Source organism: Mauremys mutica, chromosome 14 (assembly GCF_020497125.1).
Source record: "Mauremys mutica isolate MM-2020 ecotype Southern chromosome 14, ASM2049712v1, whole genome shotgun sequence".
Taxonomy (NCBI): domain Eukaryota; kingdom Metazoa; phylum Chordata; order Testudines; family Geoemydidae; genus Mauremys; species Mauremys mutica.
The window spans coordinates 29,309,038-29,331,711 of record NC_059085.1 but is presented as its reverse complement, the minus strand read 5'-3'; the positions used below and the strand labels follow the sequence as shown (position 1 = coordinate 29,331,711).

Below are 22,674 nucleotides of genomic sequence, written 5' to 3'. Positions count from 1 at the left end.
GCCCGCTGAAGGCAGGGCTCTCCCTTTGCCCGTCTCTTCGCCGCCAGGACGCAGAGGGGGGGTGGGCGGAGTCTGTGCAGGGGGCAGGAGAATGAAGCCCCTGGGGCGAGAGGAGGAAGCGAGCAGACTGGCAAAATTAAGTGTGAAATTTTCTGATAAATTTGATTTAACAAAACTGTAAGAGAATATGTTCCTGATGTAAAAAACCCCAAAGCAAATAAAAATAGCACATTTGTGCACAAGCATGTTAATATTCAGTGATAGCTCTGCAAGGACTACTGGATTTCTAAGAACTGACTCCGATTAAACGCTTTGCTGAACCTAGGCCTATGACAGTAGCATGTAGTATGACTACAAATGTGTGACACTAACAACAGGATGGGCACAATGTCGGGCTCATCCTAAAAGTATTCAGTGTCAAACTTTGATTATTTTTAATATATAACTATGATGCATTTTCTAATAAATTATTAGTTTGCAGAAAGGTATTTGGAAGATAAAAATATGTACAAAGGGGACACCACACAAAAGACCCTGAATTTGTATACAAAGAAAAAGAGTAATTCACTTAATTAATCAAATAAGAACTTTGTTAGATATTTTTAATGAAGCTACCGTAGATGGGAAGGTAAACAGGATGATTGGCATTATGTCATACAGTACAGTGGTATAAGTCACAGGTTTGATGTTATACATGAAATGTTTTGCTTATTGCATGAATAATAGGCTTAGTTTGTATAAACTGAAAAAAATGTTTCATATTGAAAGAGCATTGAAAAATAACAGGAAAAGGGTATAATTACCAGCATACAAGGACCAGATTAAGACAACCAAATGTGAAAAAAAAATTGTTACTTTTGTTTTTGAAATGACATCCATGAATAAGTTCAATTTCTGTTTTCATAAAAATAATTTAAATAAATCATATTGATTTTGTATTCTGTGTGGAGAACTACTGAATGTATTGCAGCTATATTGACTTCCAGAATGACAGTGAAGATGGGATGATAGTAAGAAATAAAAAAATTGGGATATGTGTATCCAGACTAGGGTTGCCAACTTTCTAATGGCACAAAACTGAACACCCCTGCCCCGCCCCTTCCCTGAGGCCCTGCCCCTGCCCCACCCCTTCTCTGAGGCCCCGCCCCATTCACTCCATCCCCTCACCCTCCGTTGTTCATTCTCCCCCAAACTTACTTTCACAGGGCTGGGGCAGGGGTTTGGGGTGTGGGAAGGGGGTGAGGGCTCCAGCTGGGGTGGGGCCAGAGATGAGGGGTTTAGGGTGCAGTAGAGGGCTCCAGGGTGGGGCAGAGGGCTGGGCTGTGTGTGAGGGGGGTGGGGGCTCCAATGGGAGCTGAGGGACCAACACTCAGAGCGGCATCAGCATGCGGAGCCTCCCTGGCCACCCATGCACCTAGGAATTGCAAGGACCTGGTGGCCGCTTCCAGGAGCCCTGCGGAGGTGGGGCAGGCAGGGAGCCTGCCTTAGCCCTAGGTCCCGGCTGCGCCACCAACTGGACTTTTAACAGCCCGGTCAGTGGTGCCGACCAGAGCTGCCAGGATCCCTTTTTGACCAGGCGTTCCGGTCAAAAACCGGACACCTGGCAATCCTCCTACAGACATAGCCACCATGAAATAACCTAGATAAGGATCAGGCTTGTGGTAATAATTTGATATTAATAAATATTTCATGCACGGCTGAGAGTAATAACTTGATTACAGATTAGCATTGGAGGAGCTATACCTTTATTTAGATTGCCTAACACTTTCCCTTTATTGTGATATTTTCCTTAAGGAGGTCTCACATCTACATTGTTTCCAGCAGACCTTTGATACTTGATAGGGGAAGTCCCCTCAATATAGAGAAGTGCCCTTCCTTTGTCCTGTGAAATTCCATTCAGATTTATTGAAGAGAGATAGTATTAAAAGTCACCATTTGCCTTCTCCCTTCCATTCCTCAGAAAGATTTTGACAGCCTGCCAAAATCACTGAAGTTTCCAATGACAGGTTCATGCTACCACCAAACAGCAGCAGATACTGCACTGAGAACACCTATGAGCTGCCAGAGCAGCTGTAGGAGGAAGGGGGAGGAGAGAGTTGGGCTTCCCCTCTTAGCCCTTTCCCAACCTGGCATTTGGGCCCCATGGGAGCCCGCATAGGGCAGTAGTTCCCTCATCTTTGGAGGGTGGAGGGAGCAGCAAAAGAGAGTCAAGCTGAGCTGCTCCTGGAATGCCCCTGGACCTAGCATAAGGCACAAGCTTCCCATCTTCCTCCCTGGTGGCACCAGCTTCCCCAGCTCCAGGAGTGGGGGAGAAGGAGCTGAGCTTGGTTCCCCTTGTAGCTCTCTCCAGTCCCAACACATGGTACCAACAGCCACCCAGGGCATCACATGAAGCACGAGCCCTCCCCCCCCACACACAAACCTGCACCCACATCTGAGCTGGGCTCCCCATGCCCATCCTCTGGACTCACCCCACTCAGGGGTAACAGCCTTCTGCTGCTGCCACCTAATGTAGTTATTCCTGTAGCTCAAGTGAAAGCAGTTGAAAGGTACATCTTCACTACCCGTCGTATCGGCGGGTAGCAATCGATTTCTCGGCGTCTCATCTAGATGTGATATATCGATCCCCAAACGCGCTCCTGTCGACTCTGGAACTCCACCAACCCGAACGGCGGTAGCGGAGTCAACATGGGGAGCCGCAGACATCAATCCCGCGCCGTGAGGATGGTAGGTAATTCGATATAAGATACTTCGACCTCAGCTACGTTATTCACGTAGCTGAAGTTGCGTATCTTAGATCGATTTTCCCCTGTAGTGTAGACCTGCCCTGAGCAGCTGTAGTAAAGACTACGTGTACATACCCGGTAGGTGGTGCATAAGTAGGAGTGGGCTCTTACAGACATATAATAGAAATGGTTATTACTTGTGTCCTTAAAACACCTAGGAAATTACATACAAAAACTATGTTAAAGAATGTTATTTAGGTCTGCAAAGTCAAGCACTCAAGGGTTTGGAAATGCTAGCTTTATGGTTGTCTGCAGGTGGATGGGAGGAGGAGGTGAGGAAGTAGCTGGATCTGCTGAGTTGGGAGTACTTATTCCCTGCACACCCCACACCTCTACCAAGCTCCTCCCACTTAAGTTGATGCTTTTCAGAGAATTCCATAAGTAGAGCCCTGCGTGGATACAAAATTTATATTTGCATCCAGTCCGCAAACATGGTCCGCAGATATCCACATCCCCAGATATAAAGTGGATATCTGCAGATTTGCAGTGCTCTATCTGTAAGATTAACTAATCTTGCCAAGTTGTCTGTACCTCTGCCCCTTTTCCCACAGTATTTTCCAATTCCCTATTCTTCTCTTCTACATTGAGTGAGAGATCTGTACTTGATACATGAACTGGACCTTACACTCAACTCAAATAAAAATGTTAGAACTCATTTTGATTGGGACACAGTAATACTGTGGGAAGTTTTGCCTCATGTTCCTTTCTGAACGTTTCCTATTCTGCCATTCATTCTTCTTTATAAAACATCTATATATGGTACACCCCAAGTGAACCTGTTGAAATTGAACAGTGGGAATGATGGGAATGTACTGTATTTTGGGTTTACACATGCACTGTCTTTTATGGTGTCATATTTTCCCAGATAATTACCATGAGAAAAGTGCAGCTGACTTCACTGTCTGAGTTATTTGTCATGTAATAAATTATTTGCTGACACCAGGACCTCTTTTTGTTGAATATTATAGTCACATCCAAATGCCTTGATTCTGCTAGGGGCTTCATGTGGGTGGACCCCAGCACCCACACAGACCCCACTGAAAGCAATTATTGAAGCAGAAGGATAATTTTAGTTTTTAAATTTCCTGCTGTACAGCAGGTGGGTTATATTAAGTTGCACTGAACCACTTGGAGTATTTGTTTGATTTATTTTGAAGCTATGTCAAGGGCACCTAAAACATGGATAGACTCCTGGTTTTAGTAATTGCACACATCTGAATAAATGCACATTATTTAAAATATACACATTATTTTAATAATATGCAAATTAATTGAAGCTAAAATTACCCAGAAAATGAAAACCTAGTAACTCAACTGAAAAAAACAAAAATAAACATAGCTATTCAGTTTGCATGGTAAATCACCCATGTGCTCTGAACCTGCAGAAGCCTATATATGTGTTCACCTCTATGCCCTGTCAATAGCCCCATTGACTTTAATGGATCTACTCACAGTACATGAAGTTAAGCACATGGATACATCTCCAGAATCAGGGCAATAGGCTAGTAGCCATGATTGTGGACATCCCTTTATGAGCACAGTAGATTCTAGGATCCCACATATGGATGCAAGCCTTTACTATCGAGTCACCCAGATGTTAGGAGTTTGAACACTGTAAAGATGCAGAGGTGTTTTTGCTGATTTGTGCTAATAGGTGGATCTTATTAATTCCAGCCAGGATTTAAGAAGGGTTAGAGTCCCCTTTTAGTGCAAACTAAGTTATGATAGTTTGCATGGAAAAGACTAGGAATAGCTAAGTTTGGGGAGTTTTATGTGTTGGGCTGATTTATGTGTTGCTATTCAATTAATAATAAAGCCAAAGCCCGGGAAGGGATTCTAGGGTGTGCTCCTGAAATCAGAACTCTACTCGCTCACAATACCTTTTAAAGCATGTCTTGCAAATTATAGGAATATGGAGGGAAAAGCAATAACCTAATTGCTTAATCTCTTTGGTAGTATGTTTGTTTATTAATTATTATTTTTATTTTATTATTTTTGCTGTCCAGAGATCTGATTTGTGTCATGGTCTTGTATAAAGAAAATTAATGGTGGTGTGGAATTCTCTTTCAACTAAGCAAAGTTTGCATCCATATCCACTGGGGCTTACCCAGTGTAGGTCCTTTGGGTAGAGGATCTCCCACTGAAGTTGGTGAGAGTTCTGTGCTCAGAGCCTTGTGAGACTCAGCTCTTGAAGGTTGTAATTCTAACTCTGCAAACCCATTTCTGGACTCTGACATTTAGGTTATTCATGTTTCTTCACAACTTGTCAGGGCTGGCTCCAGACCCCAGCGCACCAAGCGTGTGCTTGGGGCGGCGTGCCGCGGGAGGGCGGCAGGCGGCTCTGGTGGACCTCCCGCAGGCATGCAGAGCCGCGGGACCAGCGGACCCTCCGCAGGCACATCTGCAGGAGGTCCACCAGAGCCGCGGGACCAGCGACCACCAGAGCGCCCCCCACGGCATGCCGCCCTGCTTGGGGCGGCACAATTCCTAGAGCCGCCCCTGTTCACAACTCTGACTCCAGTTTTCCGTATCAAATTTCTAAAACATTAAACACCAGTATTAATGAGAGAAAGGTCCTTTTTCTGATGCCCACATTTAGGAAACTGTAGTTAGGTTTTACCAGTAGAGGTATTGTACAATAATGCAGTATCAAGGATGTACTGAAAATGCCCTAATTATAACACTGAAGTTATAATTGTGAGATCACTCTTCACACCATCATTAGACTTTAATGCGACCCTGTTCATAAAAGTCTCTCTGTGGCACCAATACAAATTGTAGTTGACAGACCAAACTATCCCATCTTACACTGGTATGAACCATGCTTTTTGCAAAAAGTACCAAACAAAGATGCAACCTAAAACCTGTTCATTCTAGCCAATTTGTTGTCCCATAAAAGGTATCACATGGTAGATTTAGTCTAATTCAAGGATACTATGTATGAGGGAGCTGTTAAATATCCACTGAATTAAAATATACAACCGTGCAATTATGATTTAGAGTTGTATATTGGATAGATGATTTATTGCAAGAAAATACAGTGCTTCCCCCTTTTTTACTTGGCTAGTTTCATTTTTCTCAGGCTTTCTGTTTGCCAAGTCATTATAAATTTACCCTTCTGTTGAAACTTCAGTGACTATTAAAATATTTGGCATGTATATGCTGTTTACAGAAATCAAATATTGACTTATTTCGTTCTTGTTATCTGGTGTCTTTGTACAGTTCCCTGTTATCCTCAGTGATCAAACCGATTACAAATTATAATCCCAAAGAGTTACTTTTTCATTCATTGTTTCAACACACGCACACTCAATTTAACTATAGCTCTCAGTCAGAAGTGTACTGCTATAATGGCCAAACGTTGCTTGCTTTATGTAAACCATCCCATGAATCCAATAGAACCTTCATACCTTGGCTTCCATTTCTTCCTATGCTTCTTTTTCCTTTCTTTCTCTCCTTCACTGACTCCTAAGTCTTTTCCTTCTAGCTCACCTATTAGAATGACTGCCTAGTTAATACATGTCAAGCTCCTTTGCCTCCTTGAAATCTCTTCTGAAACCTCAGAAATCTTCAGTGAGGCCTACCAGCAGTAGTATGTGCCCACAACTTATTTTTAGTTATATTGTGCCAATATATAGCTTTAGATTTATCAGCTTTTAGGGGCAGGGATCTGGTTTGGTTTGGTTTTGTCATTTTAACAATGTTGCCAACTTATGATATTTGGGATTGGAAAAGGGGGAAGGTGTCAACTTGTGATATTTGGCGGTGGATGATGGGATGAAAAGGTTAGGGTTAGCTAACCCCAGCTCCTGAAATCATCTGATTGGATGAGAATCTCAACTTTAAATGTTTTCAAAATTAGTATCTAACTTTCATGGTTGCGGATAAAAACTTGACAATATGAACCCTAAGCCTCAGACATCAGAAGACGAATGAAAAGACCCCAAATTTATTAATTTTTAAAATTTCATAAATTTTAAACTAATTTCATGTTTTTGGATGATATGACTTAATTTTTGAATGCTTGAGGTTGGCTATACTACTTTCTATTTAGAATTTATTACATATTTTAAAGTTCTGTGTGCAGTTCTTGTACTATAATAATAAAACTACTAACTAGTTAGAATTTCTTTAATTTCTTTAATTACACATAAAATCCAAATATAACCTTAATATAACTATTGTCTAGAAACCAACAGCATCAATAAATGCAGTGTAAGGGGAGAATGCACTATCAGGATAAACTAGATACTGTTTCAGGAACTTGAGGTGCTTGCTGGTTCTCAAATGGTGAGCATTTCAACATTTCATCTGCCCTGATCTAATGTATTCAAAGGTTCAAAGGGTGAACAGCCTATATCCACACTGATAGTACTTCTGCAATATTTTGTTAATATGCAATGAAGTGTCAACCACATCTATAGATTCATTTAATAAAAAAGGCACTTGACACCCTGTGATGAGTTCCCTCCGGGGTGCCACCTGGAACTGGCTTACCTCTGACCCACCAGCCTGGGCTCCAGCTCACACTGTGCTGCTGTGACAAGTTGCAAAGCCCTCCAAGCTTGCACTTCCAGCATGTGACACACCCAGCTGCAGTCACATGCAGGCTTTCTCACCACCAGCCTCCCAGCCTTCTTCCCACTTGCTGGAAAGCTCTTTTGCTGTGACCTGGGTCAAACAGTTCCCATTGTGTAGTGCTATCTCAGAGAGGTTTCTACTGTACACAGTTTCTGGGATAATCCTTGTGCTTGTGTGCATTTCCTCAATAAGCCATTAACATTTTTTGGCCTTTTTACTGTTGTACCTGAAAGGCTGCTCGTAGGTGTTTTCAGCCTCTGAACATGTTTCAGTAATACACAGGGGCGCCTCTAGACATTTCGCAGCCCCAAGCACGGCATCATGCCGTGGGGGGCGCTCTGCCACTCGCTGGTCCTGCGGCTCCGGTGGACCTCCCGCAGGCTTGCCTGTGGAGAGTCCGCTGGGCCCGCGGCTTCGGTGGAGCCGTGGGACCAGCGGACCCTCCGCAGGCACGCCTGCAGGAGGTCCACTGAAGCCGCGGCACCAGCGGACCCTCCGCAGGCATGCCGCCGAAGGCACCCTGCCTGCCGCCCTCCCGGCGACCGGCAGAGCGCCCCCTGCGGCATGCCACCCCAAGCACGCGCTTGGCATGCTGGGGCCTGGAGCCGCCCCGGTAATACATACATAGCCAAACTTCATAACTTCGCCTACGATGATAGCACATCGTAGATATTAATATAGATAACCAACAAGATATTAATATCTAGAAGATCAAGCCTTTTAGAATAACACCCCACAAGGTGCACTTTGTACAAAACACATCCTAATTACATGACAGTGGTGAATATTGGGGTGCCAAGATGTCACACATCCAATTCAGATATACCACTCCCACTGTTAAAGTTAGGCTACAAAGAAAATCACAAAAGATCTACCTCAGCAATATGTACTCAAAGCACTTCTTAGCCATTCACTACATCACCACCAAATAACTATTTTTTTCTTTTAAGTCCCTGAGGTTGTGCTCATTAGCTCCTCTCTATAGTTGCACATTAGCATGCACCAGCTATGTTGTCACAGCTGACACAAAGTCTGTCTGGAGTCTGGAGCCTGTTCATAAAAATTCAGGTATGTATATTTTTTTTAAATCTGAAAAACATGACTTAATCAGCCCCTATGGAACCAGTTCCAGTCTCCTTTGGAGTTATTTAGCAATAATACTTAGTATTTATAGAGCAGTTTTCACCCGTAGATCTCAAATTAATTTACAAATCAGGTTATTCCCCTTTTACAGTTGGGGAAACTGAGGTAGGTATGACTTGTCCAACATCACACAGCAGTGACAGAGTGAGGAATAGAACCCAAGTCTCATGATAAACACACTGGTGGTCTGTTCATTGGATTACACTGCTATGATCTAATCAAGGAGAAATAGGAGTCAATAGAATGAAGCTTAGGAGGGCTTGACATATTTAAAAAGTTATTTGTTAAGTATCATTGTGTTGAATGCCCTTTTAACCTGTCATGTTTTGCTGACATGGATGGATTTCTCATATTTTATTGCAATTTACCATTCAACAAGAAAATGATCTTAGGATGTAGCCTTATGTCTATGGAAAACATGGGAAAAGCACCACAGTCTCAGATGGGCTGAGAAAGTGCAGCTGCTCTTTCAGCTCAAAATTGGAGACACTCAGAATTTGAACATCTATTACTTGATTTTCCTCACTGAAACCAGTGTAACTTCACTGATATCAATGGAATTATTCCTGATTTATATGTTTATAAAATAAGTGGGATCAGAATCTGGCTCCTACCCTCATCTTAACATTAAAAAGTGTTTTGGGGACAGAATCAATGGAAATCCAGGGCATCAGAATTATATAATCATCTACTTGACATATTCAAATATGAAAATCAGATACACACCCTTCCCCCCATTTAGAAGGGAATTTCTTGACATCAGAATAGACACTGCCTCTAAAAGAGAAAAACCTGATTAGCTTTGGGGGATGTTTTACATCACATATTCTCTGCACCCTGTTGGAACATTTCCCTGAATCCCAACTATCCAAACTTAAATTCTTTTCAAAATGCAAGAGCTTATCTCCTCTCCCACATCTGAAAGGAACGTGTTTCTTCTCTTCTCAGAAATTTTCCTGTGCCCTCCTTTTCAGCCCAAATTCTTATCCACAGGTAAACATATACATAGAAGGAGATGAAAGCTTGATAGTTTTGAATGGAGAAAATATACACTAATCATTACATATAATGTCAAATGACTTCAGTGGCATTGTGCTGTATGTAAGATGAGAATTTTCAAGATTTTCTATATAATTGTCCTTGTTCCACCTCTCTGACTTCAGCTTTTACAATTTTATGGCCTATTCCCTATAGCCCTTGAATGCCAGACTCCTTCCCTTTCCCAGCTACTCCAGAGTGAGTAGCTGATCCTTTTCCTGTTTTTGCCCTGATCATATAGAACAGCTTTCCTGCCTATTTGCAGCTAAATGATTCTATGATTCTCTTCAAATCCCATCTCACAAATGTCATCTGGTCTCCCGTACCTATTGAGTGACCTAATACAGATATTTCACCACTTAGCTAAAATCAATGTAAAAACTAATTTGGTTAAACCAGTGCAAAAGTCCTGTGTGGACACACTTGCATCAGTCTACAGCTGGTTTACAGTGGATTAACTTGCATCAGTCAATCACAGAGATTTCATATCAGGCTCATTATTTAAATTGAGAGGTTCAGAAAAAGAAAATTAAATCATATTAAATAACTCCAAGAATGTGAGTACTGCATACCAATATTTTCATTGATTTTTCTTTATTTCTTTTTGTCTCTTTCCTTTTCTTGGTTCCGTAGTAAGAGCATTCATATCATTGTGTGTGATTGCTGTAATTAAAACCACTGATGCATTTGTATAATACAGTCTTGACAAAATCTAGCACCCTCAAATCTAGCAAAAAAGTATGGATTTGGAAGCACGATCAGTCTGAATGCCTACATGCATCCCTAAAATATGCTTTTACCAATAATTGCTCTGAGTTAGTGTGAGCCACCAAGACAAATTCAGAGCAGATGTAAACATGTGCAGATCCATTGATCTTAATTGGTAACTACAGTATATGTTGCTATTGGTCAAAAATGTATCCAGCTAAGGATAAATGAATGTTTTATTTACGTGTCTCTTTTGGTACAGTCTCTTTGGCATGGTAGAGACATCTGAGCTGATACCTTTAAGCCATACCACAACCAGATTGTTGCTACCAGACCCTACCTTTCTTTGTCATGCCATGATGAGGAGTGGTCCCTCTTGTAACAAATATTCCTCAGGCTTTGTGAACTTTTGCAGCAACAGATTGGATAGCCCATCTGGCTGTCTCTGGCCTTTTTATGACATAGCAGGACACAGGTAGGCATTGAACTGGACCAGATTATGGAGACTTAGCAAGCTGGTACTTTTCTTTCAAGTCTGCCATCTTGTGTTCCAGAAACTAAGCTATGATGCTGGGTTGGGTTTTTTTTTTTTTGTTTTTTTTTTAAAATGTAAGTCTCCTTACAAAGACAACCTGATTACAAAGAAAAGGTACAAATTGTGAACTGAGGATAAACCAATATGTAGTATCTGCCTGAGTCAGAAGACAGCATGAGTCAGTAGCTCTGAGAAGGGAAAAATCCTTTAATTCATCTCATGTTGACTCTGAAGCTTAATGATAATTTCAATGTAAACATTATTAACTATTTCACTGTTGAACAAAATATTCAAAAAAGAAGAAAGATGACGATCAGATGTCATTCCATGTAGAGCATCCAAGAAAGAAGGAAGATGCTAATAAGAAGATTTGCACAGTTTATTGTGAGTGATATCTAACATTGGCAGGTCAAGTGGGTAGGGCTCAGTTTGTGGATGGAGCTTGAGAGAATACAACTACTTTGTCCCAGATTTGACCCTGGGTATAGGACACATGCCACTAGCCACCTGACAGCGTATTGTCTTCTGGCCAACTGAATGCGTCTATAATACTGGGAATGGGGCACTGAGAATTCTAGAGGTTCCCTTTGTACCAGTGCAGAGTAGGCACTGGAAATGGGGTGAGCAGTGGCAGCAGAAATCAGAGTGGAATCTGTGTAGCTGGGACTATCAGGAACTAAGATCCTTCCCTCTTCCTGCAGGAATTGCTTTAGCTGCTCTGTGTCTTTAAGAGGCTGAGACTATCCTGCAAATGAGCCATTATAAAGACAGGTAAGCAGCAGCAATTGGATCAAAGAGCTGAGAGCAAAGCAGAGCACAGCAGCCTGCATAATGACCGGACACCACTGCTGGGGATACGGACAGGATGACGGTATGTTACATCCATCCTTTCCTAACCTAATCACTCTCTCTTTTTCTCTCCTACACATCAGCTCCTCAATATCCTTGTCTAATCCTTGCAGAGATGCCTGTATTTCATCATCTGCAGGCATCAAATGTGCAGCAGGCAGTTAACTAGTTTATCAATATTAAACAACACCGAAAGAAGGGCACCTGGAGATGACAAACTTCACCTGCTGCAGTCCTGTCATAATCAGCAGCACTGCCATAATCTGTATGTAAGAAACCTGCATCTTTCTTAAATGGGGGTGGAGGACATTGAGAGTCTTTTCTGCAGATATTTTAGCCATCTCCTCCACAAAATGATGATAGTAAACTGGGGTTTTATTTCTCCCTCTAAAGCAATCATTTGAATGAAAGAGATTTGGTGGAGTGGTAATGGACAGTCTGATCCCACTAAGATGACTAAAATGTGATATTCATGCTATATAGCAGGGGTTGGCAAGCTTTCAGAAGTGGTGTGCCGTGTCTTCATTTATTTACTCTGATTTAAGGTTTCGCGTGCCAGTAATACATTTTAACATTTTTAGAAGGTCTCTTTCTATAAATCTATAATATATAACTAAATGATTGTTTTATGTAATGTAAATAAGGTTTTAAAAATGTTTAAGAAGCTTCATTTAAAATTAAATAAAAATGCAGAGCCCCCCGGACCAGTGGCCAGGACCCGGGAAGTGTGAGTGCCACTGAAAATCAGCTCGCGTGCCGAAGTCGGCACGCGTGCCATTGGTTGCCTACCCCTGTTATATAGGTTCCTTGAATTCCAAGAAATTCTATAGATCAGTATTTAAACACTGGAGGCATTTTTTATTAAACAAGCCATACTATTCTTTCTGGTGTTTAACAGCCCCTTTAATTTAGAGTTATTCTCTTTCTGCGCCTCCTGCTCCTCAAAAAAGTATATGTGTAAAGAAAACTTATGTGGAGACTATGTAGACTCCTGAAAATTTGTACAATATCTATATCATTTGAAGAGAATGGATGGATGAATGACTGATGTTACCCCAGTAAAACAAGTTTATACATGACTGAGTTAAAGCTAGAACACTGAGTGAAAGATGCATAGCTCCGGCAGATATTATTTGTAAGTGTGTGTGTGTATTTGTATGTATCTATTTTATTAATAAAAAGCTTATGAGGAGGCTCAGTTATATTGTATAGGCTTCAATAGAATTTCAATACCTAATCTCTTTTAAAAACAGCCCCCAGATTGAGAAAAGAAAAATATATAGTTTATAAGCTAGTGCTTCAATGCCTGCCAAAGACCGACATAGTATGTTATATTACATTTATTTTTTTTTAAACAACATAGGTTGGGGAAAGTGCGGTAGTTTACACCTGTCAGTGATTAACATTTTTAACAAAAATGAGAATGCTACAATTAAAGTGTTCTGGGTTATTTTTAATGTATTAAAAAGTCAACATGATAACTTTCCCAAAACAGGGAGTAGAAGAATTACATTGCTGTGTGTTGTAATAAAATACACAAGTGAAACAAAAGTAAAAGATAGCAATAAATAATTCTTTGATGTAGTTATGATCTTGTTATCTTAAACAGCACGAGAGCATTCCTGCTCCTAGAGCAGAAAGCTATGTGATTATACTGGTATTTAATCCCACTCCTTTGGGGTCAGGAAGTCCAAAGATATTGATAATCATCCTGTACTGCTCATTTGCGGTAAAGAAATAGCATAGTGGCATTATGGAATAATAATGCCTGTCTCTCAAAGATTTACTGCAGTCATGAAATGGGTTTAAAAATAAACACATAGTAGCTGAGACATTCTGAGTCATCTGTATCTAATTTGAATCTCGAGCATTTATCACTGTCCTACCCAGGAAAGCTAAAATACACAGTGTATGTGTTTAAAATATCAACAGAGAGAGAGAGAGAGAGAGAGATTCCTCAACCAAGTCTATTCTGGAATAATCTATTTGAAATTGCATTTAATTCCTACAGGAAGCTGGGGAATAAGCAGAAAGGTCTTGGTGTGCCTGTGGCTCTATTATGTTCCCATCATTATGCTTTTCATAAAAAAGCTAAATCGCCCATCAGGCTGCACTGCTAGTATCTGTAAACACAAACAATACAATGCACAGTGTTTCAGATAACTCCTATGATGACAAACTTACGTGATTTCCCGTGAACATGGCATTCACTCTGAGGCTCATAAAAACTTCTAATGATTCTTTTCTATCTGTGGCAAAAGTGAAGTAACAGTGTTTTCCTTTCCTTTGTTTCAAAGGGCCTTCTGAGTGGTACAAATCATATCCCATTGCCCAGGGACATCGTCAGTCACCTGTTGATATAGTCTCCACTCAAGCAGCTTATGATCCTAGTCTGAAGCCTCTTATTATCTCATATGAATCGTGTACATCTCTTGAAATCTCCAACAATGGCCACTCAGTCATGGTGGACTTTGAAGATGCTGATGACAAGACAGGTGAGCCTGATGCTGTCTTAGAATTAAGATCTTGTAGCTTATATTTCTTCACCTTCTTAGCTAGAGAGATGATAAAATACATTATTTGAAGTAAAATTAAAGGCTAGTGTACAATTTTGCTCTATTTAAATCTTCTGATACGAGACGCAGTGGCATTACTTGCCTGGGATATGTGATTTGAGACACTTTTGTTTTACCATTTTCTTGAGCCTGCCTTTTTTTTTGTTTTTTTAATACCACAATCTGGCAGAGGTTTTAAAAGTGGAGAGACTGGGCACTCAGCCTCTGTGCAGAGTGTCACTTAGCAGATCCACATCCCTACATGGTACGGAAGAATTCAATCTGCGGACAGGAAACTCTGCATTTCAATTTGTGGTGGTTCCTCTGAATTGTCCTGAGATGGAAAGGTTGTCACTTCTGCTGAATACAGACCACATGGATATCAAGTGCTTTTGATGACCTAGAGCTATCAGCACAGAAACATGGTCCCTCTACATTGATTCCTCTTTCCCATGGCAGAACGGCTTCTTCAGAAATGATACAGACTCTCTCGCTAGTTCTGCTGAGGAGACAGACTGTGCATGTTACACAAGCTGCAGCTGCCTTTTATCCTTCATCTTCATCTCTAGGTAGTGTGAGTTTTGATGTTGTTAAACACTCGATCGGGGTGGCCAAACGTACAGACCCCTTGAGCCGCATATGACAATCTTCAGAAGTTTGAGAGCCAGGGCACACCTGCCGGGGCTCAGGGCTTCAGCCCCATGGGAGGTGCCTGATGGGGCTCGGGGCTTCAGCTCCACTCCTGCTGAAGCCTCAAGACCCTCCTCCTTCCTACTGGGAAGAAGCCCCTACCCAACCACTCTGCTGCAAGGCAGAGGTCCCGAGCTTCCCCCCGAGTCTGGTAGGTGGAGAATGGCAGGGACCTGAGGGACTCCATGAGCTATACTTTAACTGTAAAAGACCTGCATGTGGCTCGCAAGCCACAGTTTGGCCACCCTGTATTAGATTGCTCTCCTTTTACCTCTATAGAAAATTTTGCTCTGATTCACTTACACACTGATTCTGAGGAACAGAATATCAGAAATCTATTTGTAACTGGTAAGTAGAGAGGAGCTTTTATATAAATGGTCTACGATTGGCCAGTTTGTTTTATTTTAACTTATGTCAGCAACTAATGATCATTCATCCAGTTTGGTGCTTTTGCTGATGCCAGTTTATTTTGATATTCAAACCAAATGTTATGGTTGCTGGGAAATGAATGTCCTGCAATGGCCTGAGGTACTCTATTGCTTTGAAGTAATCCCATAAGGTTGTCGGAGCATTATCAGGTGTGAGCTTAAGTTACAGCTACTGGATCTTTTAAAAGAAGAAAACCCAAGGACAAGCAAACAGCTCAGTGAATGATCAATTTGCAAGTGTAATTTCTGAGTTTTAAGTAAAGACAATGGATCTGAGTTTGCCTAAAATTAGCTTCTTTAAAGATTCCTTTAAGCATGGGGCCTTAGAAAGTGACTTTGTAAAATGTATCTGGAAAAACGATCTTCACGGACAATTTTAATTTAGTTATAAATAATAGAAATCTGTCCATTTAATAGTGAAATTCACCTAGGTTTGGAGGGTTTGCACTACAGGGTCCTGCATTGCTCCTCAAGGGGAGGGCACCACCACAGCATCCATGGTAGGGGCTCTCTGCCCCTGGTACATTATGGAGGGACTTTCCATCCACTAGACTGGCATGAAGGGGGCTATTGGAGGAGAGCAAACCTGGAGAGAAGCTACTGGAGCTGCACTTGGATAGAGCCAGTGATGGGGGGAGGCGGGGTTGGATGAGAGGGATGCATTTCATCTATCCTATAAGCCCCCATTTAGGCCCCAATTTAGCAAAACATATAAGAATGTGCTTAACTTTAAGGGGATGGATTTTAGTCTAGTTAACTTCAGTGGGACTTAAGCATGTGCTTTGGGGTATAAAGGCTAGTTTCCTACACAAAGTCCAATTTGAGCCGTGTGGTGGACTTGTGGACTGCACTCTTAAAAGTTAATATTCCATGTGAAGAGCAGTGAAATAATTTCATAATATGAAACATTTGGAAGCAAATAAAATGATACGGGCTATGTTGATAAAAATACATTATAGACACTGTGTGTGCATACTTTACAATACTTTTTAAATTAATTACCAGTTTTCAGTTCTGTTTGACAGAAGATGAACTTCTTGGTGTCCTGTCTTTTAAAGCACAAGGAAATTACTAGAACTCTGCTGAAATGTTATTTTCTTCCTATAAATGTAGACCACATTGCCTAGGTATTAATGGGCTGCATTTATTAAAAGTATTATTTTAAAATTTAAAATGTTAAAAGTTTGTATTTACCTTGACCAAATCCCATAATCTCTCCTATCTGTCTTCCCCACCTTTGTAAAGTGACTTGAGATCCTCTTATGAAAGGTGCTATGTTAAGTACAAGGTATTTCATATTAACTTCCTCTACCAGGATCAGGTATTAACAGAAAACAGAATATAGAGAATTTTTGCTGGAGGGAAAAAGATAATCCTAAAGAGGAAATATGTAGCAAAATGATCTATGGCTGTGTAAAACTGCACCTTCTAACTCAACAGAACCACTCCCTGTCTTCCATAAAGTCTCAGGTACCTATTTAAAAACACATCACAAACTGTTTCTAATTCCAATTGTTTTTTTTAAATACAAAAAACACTTCAGCTTTCTGAATTTCAACAGAAAGCATCCATAGCTTGGTTGCTTGGTGGATAGCTATTAAGTCCTTACCTCAAATTTACATTTCCAAAGGCTAAATAGGAATATGGTAAATTTCTATATAAGTAATTGTCAGTAAAAATTTGTTTCTCTTTCTAGTATAAATCTTTCTGCTATCTCTGGTATCAGCCAGGAGGAAAAACTCTTTACCCTCACTCACCTTCTCCTAAACTTGGATAGGGGGGGCTGATGTGAGATATTTACTTACACAGATGATATTGTGAGTTTCCAACAGATTTGGTGGCATTGGATCATGGGTCAGATACATCCCTAATGTAACTTCATTGACTTCAATCAGGAATAAATTTTCCCTATGTTATTAATTCTAAAAATCTGAGAGCCAAGATAAAGCACTTTCTTTGTATTTTGTTAGTTGTGGCTTTGGCTTCTCTTCTGTATACCGTATATCAAATATATATATATTTTTTCCCCTCCTGGCTCTTGAGAGATGCTGTTTCTCCACTATTGATCCAACTAGTTTCTACAGTCAGGCAGTAAAAAAAACAAATATTTAATCTTTTGAATTCTCTTTATGCACTTCCATTTACAGTGATCAATGGGGGCCCCCTTGAAGGTCCCTATAGGCTAAAGCAGTTTCATTTTCATTGGGGAATGAAGCACAGTCAGGGATCAGAGCATACAGTTGACAGCAAATCTTTTCCTTCTGAGGTAAGAACTTTTTCACAACCACTTTACTACAACCAGGATGCAAACCTGAAACAAAATTTGGAACAGTTTGCATCCAGATCTGAATTTTGTAGCTTGGCCCATCCATCGATTTAACCAAGCAATATACTGCTATCTATATTCATTAATTGAAATGCTGTCTACATGCAGTTTCTAGCTGGCCATTTCTCTCTATCCACAATGGGGTTTGAAAGCAACAGCTCTGCACCACACACTTTAAATAAGTAACCAGTATCTCTTGCTTATATTTGCCTATGCTCTATCTGTCTATTACTGTGTTCATATAGTATGTAGCATGAGAGGGCCCCATTCTTGGTTGGCCCTTTGGCACTACCCTAATAAACATGGTTTTGGGGGTGGGGCCATAACTCTGGCAGCCAATAGTAGTTTGCAGATAAGGAAGAAGAGACATGGTTCTTGCTGACCCTGGGAGTGCTTTTTTGGGGATGGTAGGGTGTTCATTGTCTAATCTGCTCAAACGACTGCTGTTTTGGAACCTGGTAAATTCCTAGTTGAGTTGGTTTGTCCCAGAATTTCTGGCAAATCTGCTCTTCAAGCAAAGCTTTATTATGTGATAAATTGACTGATGTTATTGCTTACTAAGCGTAATACAACTGATGTGAGGGCCTTTATCATTTAGCTTGTTCATACTTCTGTTTTATGATTCCCCTTCACAGCTCCACTTGGTTCATTGGAATGCCAGGAAGTATGCAACATTTGGAGAAGCAGCAGCAGCTCCAGATGGTTTGGCGGTAGTTGGTATTTTCTTGGAGGTAAGAGTCATTAAAATAATGGTGTGAGTTTTATGTGTAGAGGCGCATCAAACTGTCAACTGTTTAAGAACTAAAACACATAGTTGAGAAGAACTGTTTGGGGAAAATAAATGACTTTACTGGAAGCAGTGACTCAAGGCAGACTGCAATTAAACCTACTTCAGTGGGAACGTGCCTAAGACAGAAAATGGCCTGTTATATATTCAAAGCATAATTATTAACTATATCATATCTATATTCTCATGCAACTGTATCCATTACACTTGTAGACTGGAGAAGAACATGCCAATATGAACAGACTAACTGATGCCTTGTATATGGTAAAATTTAAAGTAAGTTTTTTGTTTGCTCTTGTATCTGTTTTTCTTCCCCTCACTTGGATGACTTTTAAACAGTATAAACTTGTGCATGAGCTTGAGTGAAATAAAAACAAATTAAAGCAGCAAATTCCATCTCCCGCCCCTCAAAATTCATCCATCATTAGTACATAACGTAATGCAAGGGCATATAAAAGTGATAGTTTAAACACTCTTCATTCTAATGTATTGTCTCTTACCACTCATGGTTGCCTTGTATCCTAGAATTGTAGGATCTAATGCACAAAACTTCAATATAATCCCCTTATGCTAACAAGGAGTTCATAATGAATGAAGATGTTGTTCCTGCCTCTGTGTGTTTTGAGAAGGGACTATTGAATTCTGATGTTGTGGATATGTGCTTGGCCATAACTCGCTTCCCCGCTTTGAAAGGAAGTGTTGCCCCTTCAGGCATTTCTTGTAATTCCTTTTAAAAATGGCAGGACTGCCCTTCAGGATGAGATGCCCTTGTCCTCACTCCTGCTGGGTTCTGGGCTGAGCAGAATTTTGCTGACACGTTGGCATTTTTTGGTTGCGTGGCTGTGGAGTGTGAGTGAGCAGGTGCCCCCTCCTCCTGATCTGCTTCTCAGTAACAATGCCTGGATCCAGGAGTCCTGTTCTGGACCACTGTTACCATGAAGATATTCGTGTAACCTCTCCTGGCACTGCACTCAGTGCCAGCTCAACATCCCTCTGCCACATGCTTACCTGAGCTGGAAATTACACCTACAGCTTCAGGATAAACCTGCTCTTTGTTCTAGATTTGGGTGTTTGATTGCAGAGGCAATCTTTGCCTGGATTGCCTTGTTGCTCCAGACACCAAGCAGAGTAGTAAGGCACAAAAAGTGGCAGATAATTAGCACTGGAATGCCACAATTCAGTAGAAGCAAATGCTGGTGATGAAGTGTGCACCATTAGCAGCTCATGCTGGGCACTATACAGAGGAGAGATTTTCTGCCTAATTTCCCGATGGGGAAGGGGCACTAATTGCAAGGGGACCTTTTGTTTTACTAGCTCAGTGCTAACACAGGCAGCAGGAACATACATCCCTAAGTCAGCATCTGGGTCTGGGATCACCACAGCTCATGTGATATCACCACAATACTAGATAAGTGCTATTCTCATGATGTTGTCGTGCTTAGACAGAGTCAAATTATCATCCCATTATTCTTGCAATTTTAAGCTATCAGCTGGTGTTTCTGTTTCTCAATAAATATCTATCTCCTTAAACACATTTTTTTAAAAAATAAATATAATGTATCTGTTCCTTCCAGGGGACAAAAGCTCAGTTCAGAACCTTCAACCCAAAATGCCTCCTGCCATCAAGTCTAAATTATTGGACATATCCTGGTTCTCTAACAACACCTCCTCTATATGAGAGTGTAACATGGATAGTGCTGAAAGAGCCCGTCAGGATTTCTGAGAAACAGGTAAACTTGCAGTCAGCTTGTCCCCAAATTTTGATACTCTTGGCTTAATTTTTTTTAGAGTTCAAAATGGGATCTGTGGGCAGTGATTGTTTTCTTTGTACAATGGGACTAATTTAAGAAATGGCAAATAGCCTGAGATGTCTAGTCTTGAAGTACTGAATGATGGATTTTGTGGATAAAGTAGAAAGCCAACATATTGTTTCAGAGTAGCAGCCGTGTTAGTCTGTATCCACAAAAAGAACAGGAGTACTTGTGGCACCTTAGAGACTAACAAATTTATTTCAGCATAAGCTTTCGTGGGCTACAGCTCACTTCTTCGGATGCATAGAATGGAACACACAGACAGGAGATATTTATACATACATAAATATATAAATATCATCTGTCTGTGTGTTCCATTCTAGAAATCCAGATCTCCGACTTTCCACTCCTTTGTGTTAGCCTCAAGAGCAGACTTCCTCCCATTCCAACCATCTTCCAAGAGAGCAGTCATATCTGCACATTCATTGTTTCCAAACATTTTATATTTTAGGTCTCTAACTCTTTTCTTCCTAACTTTAACACCTCCATCAGAATCTCGCTTCATGTAAATCTCTTGTTGATTTTATTGACTAGATGTTTTTGTTCTTTTGTGTGAATTTCTAGTGCGTGTGAAAAGTGCCTTGTTGTGAGCCCTGGAGACTGAGGTTCTTTATCTACAAAACAGGTATAGCACAGGCAGCAGCAGTGCAAGTTTCCCTCACTGCCCCGCCAATGTGCTTCACCTTGGAGGGTGAGAGGATTGTTTAGTCTCCTCCTAGCCCACTTAAACGGAGATGCCAAGGTCTTTATTGTGGTGGTGGTGGCAGTTTTGTAGATACAACAAGCCTACCCCTTGCCAAACAACATAACTCATTATTAATTTGATAACCTCCACGCCCAGGTCACTTAGCACTACTGTTTTCCAGATTTCTTCCTCCCATTGGATGTCTGAGTTTCAGATAAGTTTTGCATAAATATATTAGTTTGCAGATTTCCAAACTGAATCTCCTTTTGATATTTTCTAATATTTCTAGATCCCTGTTTATTATTTTTCCATCTGCACTGCACTACAAACTGAGAATGTTATCCAGGATCTTCTGCATTCCTGAACCATCCAGTCACAGTAGAGGGTATGATCTGGCCCAAAGAAAGGGAAATTTTAGGCTGACTATCAGGAGAATTTCCTGGCAGTGAGACATATTACATTTGAAATATTCTCCCCGATAGGAAGTGATAGAAACAGTCTCTTGGTGCATTTAAAACTAGACTTAGCAAAACACCATAGGAAACAGTCTGATGATAATGGTGGGGGTATTGTCTAGATGACTGAACAGGTCTTTTTCATCTCTAACTGGAACTGAAGCTTCAGAAGTGGGAACTTGCACCTTTCATATTAAAGATTCCAAATATAGAAAACAGTGGAACATATTGAAGTGAGCCAATCATGCATTTCAAACAAATTACTTTTGGAGGTATCTAATATTCAGTAACCGTTGGGAGCCTTCATCTGCCATTAATAGTCTTTCTAGGCTCTTAACTTGAAAATGTTCTATTATCAGATTGAAAAGTATTGATTGCCTTCCTCTAACCTTTTTTCAATGACATTAACACCAATTGCCTTTGCAAGTAGTAAAGTTATTTCATATGAATTTACAGCTGGAGAAATTCCGAACTCTTCTCTTCACCAGTGAAGGAGATGAAAGGATCCAGATGGTGAATAATTTTCGCCCCCCTCAACCTCTTAAGGGAAGAATAATTCGTGCTTCTTTCAAGGCCTAAAGAAGAAAATTAATCATGATCTTCAAACCTCCAAGTGCTTCCATGTCTGAAAGGCCTCGCAAGATCACTGATCTTCAGATGACTATCTCATTGAGAAAGCAAAACAGCCATTTCCACGAACACTTTGTGTTGTGGTGCAGCAAAAAAGTCAATACCTCTTGGTTTTATGCTTTGCATGGGCCAGATCCATTCTTTTAAAATAATTATTATGGGATTTTGTTCTCTAAAAGAAAGAACATTTTTAAAAATCAGGAATAATTTAGTAATCCAGGGCGTACTCCAGTAGAATAGTGTGGTCACGTTCCATATTTTTAACCATAATTTTAAGTTTGTATCTTAATATTTTAGAATGGGAAATTGCTTGTGCAATGATCTAATAATAATGATGGGCACAACTTCTAATGATTAGAGCTATTGTCCATAATCTAGTCAAGAATGGAATAATATTAATGAGCTCTGACACTGGAAGATCAAAGGCTTAGATCTTTCTGCAGATTTCCTGTGGATTCTATTCAGTTTGACCAGCTCCTCAGGTTTAGAAGATACTTTGACTATATTCTAATTAATTGCAGTTGCCTTCTTACATGCAACCAGATCCTGAAACAGTAGCACATACTAAAAAAATGTGATTTCTTCCATTCACCTCAAATGGGGTTGACTTTGAAGCCTAATTCAAGACAATTTTAGTGTTAACATTTTTTAAATAATTATTATTAAG

General features: G+C 40.6%; 1 protein-coding gene across 1 annotated transcript; it reads left to right on the top strand.

The window, feature by feature from the left end:
• Positions 1 to 11,606: 11,606 nt before the first annotated feature.
• On the top strand, positions 11,607 to 21,979 carry CA7 (carbonic anhydrase 7). The gene is made up of 7 exons (XM_044987575.1): positions 11,607 to 11,662; positions 13,938 to 14,135; positions 17,461 to 17,579; positions 18,275 to 18,370; positions 18,640 to 18,702; positions 20,001 to 20,156; positions 21,834 to 21,979. Exons 1-7 carry the CDS (start codon positions 11,623 to 11,625, stop codon positions 21,954 to 21,956), a joined length of 795 nt encoding a protein of 264 aa, XP_044843510.1. The 5' UTR covers positions 11,607 to 11,622; the 3' UTR covers positions 21,957 to 21,979.
• The last annotated feature ends 695 nt before the right edge of the window (positions 21,980 to 22,674 follow it).